This window comes from Lentinus tigrinus, assembly GCF_003813185.1.
Source record: "Lentinus tigrinus ALCF2SS1-7 unplaced genomic scaffold L226scaffold_58, whole genome shotgun sequence".
Classification (NCBI taxonomy): Eukaryota; Fungi; Basidiomycota; class Agaricomycetes; order Polyporales; family Polyporaceae; genus Lentinus; species Lentinus tigrinus.
This window is the reverse complement of record NW_027137967.1, coordinates 125,085-133,467: the sequence shown is the minus strand read 5'-3', so window position 1 is coordinate 133,467 and position 8,383 is coordinate 125,085. Positions and strand designations below refer to the sequence as shown.

General features: G+C 57.9%; 2 protein-coding genes across 2 annotated transcripts; one reads left to right on the top strand and one right to left on the bottom strand.

Moving 5' to 3' along the window:
- Positions 1-314: 314 nt before the first annotated feature.
- On the top strand, positions 315-3,780 carry L226DRAFT_516933 (HCP-like protein). Its single transcript, XM_067678496.1, has 10 exons — positions 315-456; positions 512-566; positions 619-968; positions 1,041-1,338; positions 1,389-1,591; positions 1,645-2,152; positions 2,201-2,542; positions 2,591-2,877; positions 2,934-3,099; positions 3,154-3,780. Exons 1-10 carry the CDS (start codon positions 373-375, stop codon positions 3,714-3,716), a joined length of 2,856 nt encoding a protein of 951 aa, XP_067529264.1. The 5' UTR covers positions 315-372; the 3' UTR covers positions 3,717-3,780.
- A 69-nt stretch (positions 3,781-3,849) lies between these two features.
- On the bottom strand, positions 3,850-6,989 carry L226DRAFT_516932 (uncharacterized protein). Its single transcript, XM_067678495.1, has 14 exons — positions 6,451-6,989; positions 6,216-6,402; positions 5,930-6,162; positions 5,841-5,873; positions 5,760-5,776; positions 5,477-5,594; positions 5,342-5,393; positions 5,154-5,263; positions 4,981-5,089; positions 4,836-4,931; positions 4,766-4,776; positions 4,577-4,692; positions 4,371-4,507; positions 3,850-4,307 (listed from the first exon to the last, which is right to left on the bottom strand). Exons 1-14 carry the CDS (start codon positions 6,705-6,707, stop codon positions 4,287-4,289), a joined length of 1,497 nt encoding a protein of 498 aa, XP_067529263.1. The 5' UTR covers positions 6,708-6,989; the 3' UTR covers positions 3,850-4,286.
- Between the last annotated feature and the right edge of the window lie 1,394 nt (positions 6,990-8,383).

The window sequence follows — 8,383 nt, the reverse complement described above, 5'->3', positions numbered from 1 at the left end:
TGCAGAGGAGTGCCTCCTGCCGGGGCGGATGTCGAGGGCGAGACAGGGCGTGGGACAAGAGCGCATGCGGTGCGGGAGCAGGCAGCATGCGAGCAGACGGGGTAGCGCTTGAAGGCGTGGCGAGAGGCGAGGCAGACGGGGAAGCGATGGGGGGCGAGGAGAGGAAAGCGTGTGCGACGCGGGCAGCAGAGGCGGAGAATGTACATATCGGGACATGCGAGGCCGGCGTACAGACTCTGGCCGACCATAGCGTGGGGTTAGGTGCCCTGATTGGGTCGTAGGGTTGGCCGACGTGTCCGGTTGGCGTGTACTTTAACCGCTACCGCCACGACCACAATACGACTATCTGTTCTCCGTCACTCGCTGTAGAAGATGGGGTCGACGAAGAGAAGGATGCGCAAGGCGAGCTTAGCTGCGTTTTGCGTGGTTGCTCTCGCGGCGGCGGGCACTGCGAATGTGAGTTCCACTTCGTCTCAGAGACCTCCATGAGGTGCTCAATATCCCCACTTAGGACGCATCTACGCAACACAGCGAGGTCGTGGAAACCATTGATACTGCTGTGGAAGGTACGCTGCGGCTTTGTACCCGAAAGAATCGGCCCTAATTCTGATACGGTAGCATCCAGAGCGTACAAGCAAGCCATGTCTACCCTCGCCACCCTGACAGCTCTCCCTCCGATGCAATCCGAAGAGCCGTCGCATCACACTAGCAACATCCCCTTGTCTGCGTTTCTCCCGAGTATCCAGGGCCAGGGACCAATAGCGAGTGCCATGCGAATATTGGTCAAACTCCGGAACCACTCCTGGATCCCAAGCGTCGTCACGGACTTCTTTGGTCGTGAACTCACGAGTGGGCGGAAGAAAGATGAGGAGTTCAAGGGGAAGGCGGTGAAGGTCATCGACCTGCTGCAGCATGCCGCGGAGCTTGGGCACACGGACGCACTGTACACGCTTGGTCAGGTCTCCTTGGTGAGTGCGTTCGCTCCTTCTCTGCGCGACATTGCGCTCCGGTTGCGACTCCTCGGCTGACGGAACTGCCAGTTTCCGCCAAATTCCTACTTCCCTGCAGATCCACACATTGCGTACGAATCCTTCCAATCCCATGCTCATCTCACTGGCAATGCGTCTTCGCAATCATTGGTTGGATTCTTCCACAGCACCGGCTACCACAGCGTAGTGCCCGTCGACCAAGCGAAGGCGCAGCTCTACATGACGTTCGCCGCTCACGGAAACCACAAGGGAGCGCAGATGGCAATGGGATATCGCTACTGGTCCGGGATTGGTGTGGGTGAAAACTGCATGGCAGCACTGGACTTTTACGAAGACGCGGCAGAACAAGGTATGTTGTGGCCATTATCAGTCATATTGCCTCCGCTCACTGCGACGCAGCGATGGCGAAGTTTCTGTCTGGCCCTCCTGGTGGGCGGACCCTTCCTTTGACTCCGCCTCGACTGTCGGATCTTGTAGGGGGCGTATATGGTCCTGGGGCCAGCGTCGCATCGACGGGTCCCAATGCAGGTCGGGCGGTCATCAAGACTGCGAACGCACGCGCAGCAGGCGAGACCTGGGACGACCTCATGGAGTACTATCTCGTACGTCTCGTGCTTCAGTCTCTGTCTTGTCAGTATTGACTGACACACAATAGTTCAACGCGGACCGCGGCGAGGTCGACTTCGCATACCGGCTGGGCAAGATCTACTACCAGGGCAGCATCTACGGTGCTCCGGGCGGTATCGCGTCTGGCGGCGATGGTGCGAGTGTCGTGCCCCGTGACTTCCACCGTGCGCGGTATTACTTCCTCCGCATCGCGCGACAGATCTGGCCGCGAGATCCTGCCGATCCACGCCAGCCAGATCGTCGTTCGAAGGAGGAGACCCCGATATCAGCAGGCTACGCAGCCCTGGCTGCAGGGTACCTCGGACGGATGTATCTGCGTGGGGAGGGTGTGAAGCAGGACGCATTAATGGCCAAGATGTGGTTCGAGCGGGGCGTAGAATACAGCGAGAAGGAGTCTCACAACGGACTGGGGATCATCTGGCGGGATGGTTTGGTGGACGGGAAGAAGGACATGAAGAAGGCGTTGAACTACTTCGCCGCTGCGGCCACGCAGGAGCTGGCCGAGGCGCAGGTGAACATCGGCAAGTATCACTATGGTACGTCTCTACTGCTCGTGCTGCAAGGATCGCGCTGACCGGTAACAGAGCGCGGCGACCTGAAGCTCGCCACTGCGTACTTCGAAACTGCTTTGCGCCAGGGGTCTCCTTTCGAAGCCTATTATTACCTCGCGGACATCCAGTCAAGGCAGGCGCGCAGCAAGATGCTTCCGAACGAGATTGCAGGAAGCTCGTGCGCGGTCGCGGTCTCCTTTTACAAGCTCGTCGCGGAGCGCGGTACGTGGGATGACGATATGCTCAGGGATGCCGACTACGTATGGAGCCTCGGCACGGAGCGCGGCAGCGAGATGGCCATGCTCAGATGGTGGATCGCCGCTGAGCGTGGCTTCGAGGTCGCGCAGAACAACCTGGCTTACGTCCTCGACCAGGGTAGGTTCGAGTTCTCCTCGGGTGCACTCCCGCTGACGTTCGTCTCAGACAAGAGTATCCTGCGCTTCACACGCTTTGCGCCATACTCCCCGTCGAACGACACCGCCCGCCTCGCGCTCACTCAGTGGATCCGCTCCGCTGCGCAGCGCAACGTCGATGCGTTGGTCAAAGTTGGCGACTACTACTACTACGGTCTCGGCGTACCGGACGAACCTGAGTCCATGCGGTGGGAGAAGGCTGCCGGGTACTACCAGTCTGCTGCCGACACCCAGATGAGTGCGCTGGCGATGTGGAACCTCGGCTGGATGTATGAGAATGGCATCGGCGTGCCTCAGGTCAGTCGTGTCCAAGTTGTTGCGTGCGTGAGGTCTGACTGACTCGGCTTTGGTAGGACTTCCACCTGGCCAAGCGTCACTATGACCTGGCATACGACACGAACACGGAGGCGTATCTTCCCATCCTGCTGTCGCTCATCAAGCTGCATGTACGCAGTATCTGGCACACGTTGATGGGCGGTCAAAACGGTCTGACCCTGTGGGACGGCGAAGAGGAGAACAGTACGTTTAAAGTCGGGTTCCGTGGCAGATGCGGTCAACTAACCGGGTATAAAGCAGGCCGGTCGTACTATGACAGTCCTGAGATCGAGGGCAGCCAAGACCAAGCCGAGGGCCAGGGCACACTTGAGGAGGTCGAGGAGTTCGACGACGGGACGTGGTACATGGGGAAAGCCCGCGACGAGTTCAATCGCCGACGCCGCGGGCAGCACGAGGACGAACGGGCCGCCCCACAAGACGAGGACCCTGTGCAGTGGGCACGTGATCGGCGGCGGGCGGAGGCGGAGAATGAGGGCGACTTCGGGCCTGAAGACTACTTCGATGCGGCGACGCGCGGGCAACGGTACCGCGAGGAAGAGGACGTGGACGAGTTTGCGGAGACGATGCTGCTGGTCGTGCTGTGCTTGATGGTGTCGGTGCTGCTGTATGTGCGCGGGCGGTGGGTGGACCGGATACGGAGGGAGGAGGAAGAGCGAAGGAGGCAGGCCAATGGGAATGGGAATGGGAACGGGAACGGGCAGCCTGGGCAGCAGCAGCAGCAGCGGGATGGGGCGAACCCGAATGGAGTGTTCCCGCCGCCTGGGGATCCTGCGAGGGACGATTGGGCGATCTTGCGATGAGCTGTCTTGGATGTATCACTTGCTATTGGAACTTTATGTATTCAACCCTTTCTTTCCATGTCGTGTTCATCCTTGCATGTTGGAGTCGATATTGTCAGATGAGCTAGCTCCACAAACATCGCGGTGAGTGAGAAGAAACGGTTACATTGCGTCGCGAAATTGATGCTAACTAGCTACAATACAAGGACCCGTCGCGAGCACTACATGCCACGTCCGGGAAATTCATTCGAGTTAACCGGTGCCGAGACTGGGAATAAACGTAACGGTAAGGGACATCGTATCTAGACTACCCGGGGCGATGCGTGTGGACAAGACATTTGAGCCGGACTAATAAAATACGTGCGTATACGGGCGTGTTGCTGGGAGGCCAGGGGCGTGAGGAGGCAGTATCGATAATGACAGTATGGTGCGACAGGGTGGGTTGGACAGCGGAGGGCGAATACTCTTTCTTGCGTCGCACGGTATGGTCTATTATTATGCTGCAAGTCCCCACGGTGCTTGGCACCCATTCGGTTGCAGGTGGTAGCGTGGAGTACGGTAGGCGGTGCCCCCGCACTGACGATTGGACGTTCAGAAGTCCCACAGTGTGCCCTGTAAGGAGGGAAGTGAGCAGCCGGCTCCGCATTGCGACAGGAGGAAGATGGAGAGACATACGAATGCTGGGATGCCGGCTTCCTTGCACCCTTCCATGATCTCCTTGTTACCTGCCCAATTTGAAGTGATGAAGACGACCTCGGCGCCCCAAGAGTGGTATGCGTCCTTCACGAGCTTCATCACGTCCGGACGGCCACCTGTCGAAGCAACACGACCTGCATTAGCGGCCGACGGGCATTGAACGGATGCGTAAACATCTGACGTACCGCGTGCCTTAGAGTCCCAGAGACACATGCGCTCTGGCTGAATGTGCTTGTGGATGAGCCCAGAGATCGTTGGTCCGAACGTCTTCTCCTGGTCGGAGCCAATCCAAATCAAGTACCTGCAAGACGGGAATGACGGGTCAATGTCAACGGACTTCCGACGGGCTCTATCGGTTGCAGATGGACACTGACCAGTCGGGGTTCTGGTCAACGGTACGATCGCGTTAGTCATGAGTGTTTCAGTCAACGTCGAGAAGCTCACCTGAAGACATGTGGAGAGCGCAGCACCGAGACCGGTACCAGTGCACACGCGGATACCCCGCTTGTACAATGTCGATGTGTGCGACACTCCGGCAAACTGGAGAGGATGTCAATGCAAGCCCGCAGCTGAATCAGCATCTACGCACCTTCAGCTGCCGCGTCCAGACGTGTGTGGGAGGCTCGTTGACGAGCGACCGCGTGAAGTCACCCTGCACGCCACAGATGAGGTAGTGGTACTTTGCATGCGTACCCTCTCTGACAGACATAGGACGGCCGCCGTCAGCGAAGATCACACAACGCATGCCGAGGAGACACTCACGAGATGATACCGAACGCATGGTACTCCATTATCGAGGATCGAGATATCCGCGCGAGGAGGCCCTGCTGCATCCCTCGTTCGAAGCGCAAAATTGCCACCTTAGGGGACGGCTGCGGTTGGCGGAGAGAAGCGTCAGTCGGACGCACACATGGGGCGACGCTATGCCTGCTTTGGGTACGAGTACTCACCACCTCGATGTCGACCTTGACCTCTCGCACGGTGAACCACGGGATCAGGATGCTGGACGGACCCGAGCGAGTGTCAGCGAATCACTTCTAGGGCATGGCGGCATATTGCGCCGAGGGTGGAGAAAGAAGACATACAATACAGTCATACCGAAGGCGAACCAGAAGTCTTGTTGGCGGATCACCCGGATCCCATCTGGGTTCCAGGAGTGGGTGTCGAGGTCATAACTGTCACCGAGGACGACGAAGACCCAGGCTATGAAAAGACATGGTCGTCAACATCGCAACATCCGATGAGATGTCATGGAGCGCATGGAGGTGCGGCGGCCTGCTGCGGCCCCGCCAGTAAGAGGGGCCCGTGGCCAGTGCGTGCGACCAATCCGCCCCTCTGGACATCGTGCGCCAAGAAAGCGATACCTACTTGAGAGAAGACCAATCCTACGGCGACGACTGTGAGTACGAAGCGCGTCTACGGAGCCGGATCAGGAAGTCAGGTACTCACCAGCCGATGAACCGGTGGTGCCTTTCGAAGACACTGCCAAGATGCGTGAGAACGCGTGTAGAGAAGTAGCGGAGATGGCGGCCACGTACTTGTGGTGCGTATTGCGGACCCAAGGGAACGCACTGAGGATGCTGATAGAGACAGCGAGGTTGGTGATGACTCCCATGATCAGGACGGCATCGTGGTTGTCCTTATGGTCGATGAATATGAGCGTTACTCGGAAGATTAGCCAGACGAAGCCGGACGTTGCGCAGCCAGAGTGAATACCGCCCAAGTGTTGCAAGGCGGACGTGCACCCTAGTCTGAACCATAATGGCGTCCACTGGAGGTAGATCATGAGCACGTCGCAGATTCGTGAACGCAATGCATGCATACCTTGGCGAAGCACTTGTTCACAATCAGATACAGGACCCGGCCAAAGAGCTCGTTCCGCATCAGGATCGCGAAGATTAGGTTGCCGAGAACGAAGGCACCGGTGTATCGCCGGGGGTATGTCCAGATGTTGAGCGAGGCGAGCAGAAGACCAACACCGTTAAACGTCACTACGAAGATGAAGAACTTCCTGCAGAGACGTCAACCAAACCGTCATCACAATGGTCAGTAGACTCACCGGTATGTGTTGAACCATAGTTGGAAGCGAACCCACTTGCTGACCCTTCGTTTTGGCTTGCTGGCGGAGGCATGATCCTTCTTGGCGTACGTCGCCAATGCGAGTTCGACTTGTGATTCCTTCTTCCCTGACTGCGCAGCAAGACCAACGGCAGCATCCTGGATGACAGCCTTCGACGAGACTGGGAGGACAGGCAGAGGCGTGAGGGTGTCCAGAGTACCCTTCTCCGGGTCGTCAACAAACTCGGGCTTAGACATGCCGCGTGAGGAGTGAAGGGGAAGACTGGTTGGGCGGGGATCGCGGGGGTGATGTCAAGGCGGACCGCGGGGAAGGAGAAATAGGAAGATAAGGAGCTCTGGGGAAGGGGGGCGCACGAGCCTAGGAGGCTGGCGGCTTAAGATGGAACTCAATGACGGGCACAGTCGTGACCCCAGAGAAAGGCCGAAGTCTTTTTAACTGCGGGGTGACTCCGAGGTGTACGCGAATACATTCTCCGGAAATCCGGGAAGACCTTGGGAAACCGTCAATCATGGCCGGGGTGGGCAAGAGAGGAACCTGCCATCTCTGTGGCAGATCGAGGCGTTTCGCACAGCTTATCGCGCACGCCACTGGCCGCATCAGCATGGGAGAGGGGTGGTGGGAGGAAGACACTCGCCGTGTAACCTTCGGCGTCTCGCGAAAATGACCCGATCTTGATTGTGGCTATGTTCTTGCCTTGGGAGGACGGTCGTGCTTCCGCATGATACTCGTCCGCCGTCCTGCAGACAACGTCGTGCTTCAACATGCTCGCCGATACCGAAGGCTCGCTGTGATCGAGAGAGATGACTTCGCTGTCCAAACGGCGCGCCTTTCGCACGTGGGTGCCGGGAGGTCGAGGCGTGGAATCAAGCACACTTTGCTCTCGGCAAGGCTGCATCAGCCTCGAACTGAGCTGCTCGTTGCAACTCTAGAAAGAACGCGCTATATTGAGCAGTGGCTCGCTGTGAATGAAGGATTGAACTTACCTATCTGAAGTCACCGGTACCGTAGCTCGGCCTTCGCACCAGATACATGCTGCCGTGGTCGAGGTAAACACGCGTCAAATCTTCAGTGGTCTCGATGCTACGTGCTCTCTCTGCATTCACTCGACGACTGATGCCCTGAAAGTAGACCTGCTTTGTGATACATCTCGCTGGACGTCTCGGTCAACTGTTCTGCATATATGAGGATGAGGACGATGATTGTCACCTACCAGGCACGGTATCGTTCTCTTCCCATGCGGCGTAGGTCTTCACACACGGGCTTTCAACCGGAACGGATGGTGAGTCAATGGCGCGACGCAGTGCGAGCGCGCTTTCGTCTAAACGGGTTACGTCCCACGGGACCGGGGTGCGAGTCGCAGTCTTCATAAGGATGCCGCTGGGCGTGCCGGAGTGCCTCCCATGGGTTCGCTCCATGGTACGGCGCTGCTCCGTAGCCTTTTGGTGCGGGCAGCGGTTCGGGGCCCACTGGACCTTCGTTGGCACGTCCCGATCCAGTGGTACGCTTCGCCGAGAACGACAAACTGTCCTCTTTGTCAGCGTTGTAGCTCCATGCCAAGATGATGCAGGTGTTATGTCAGTGTGGTTGAATGCTGCGCAAGCGCGTCTCCGAAGCTTGCTCAAGAACGAAACGAGCGGATTATCAGTAAGATTGTTCTCTTGCACCTTGACAATGGCACTCACGTACAAACGAGATACCCGCGATATGGGCAAGGATTCCCTTCTTGCAGACGTGCAAATACAAATTACCGTGGTTGACGAGCATCGCACCTGGGATCCTCCTGCGAGCCACAGACGATCATCACCGACAACGTCCACGATGGTGTGCGCTCGTCCCCGATGAATTTCCCTTAGTCGGGAGTTTCGACTCTTCCAGGCGCGACAGAGAGCGGCCTAGCCGACTAGCTCTGCAC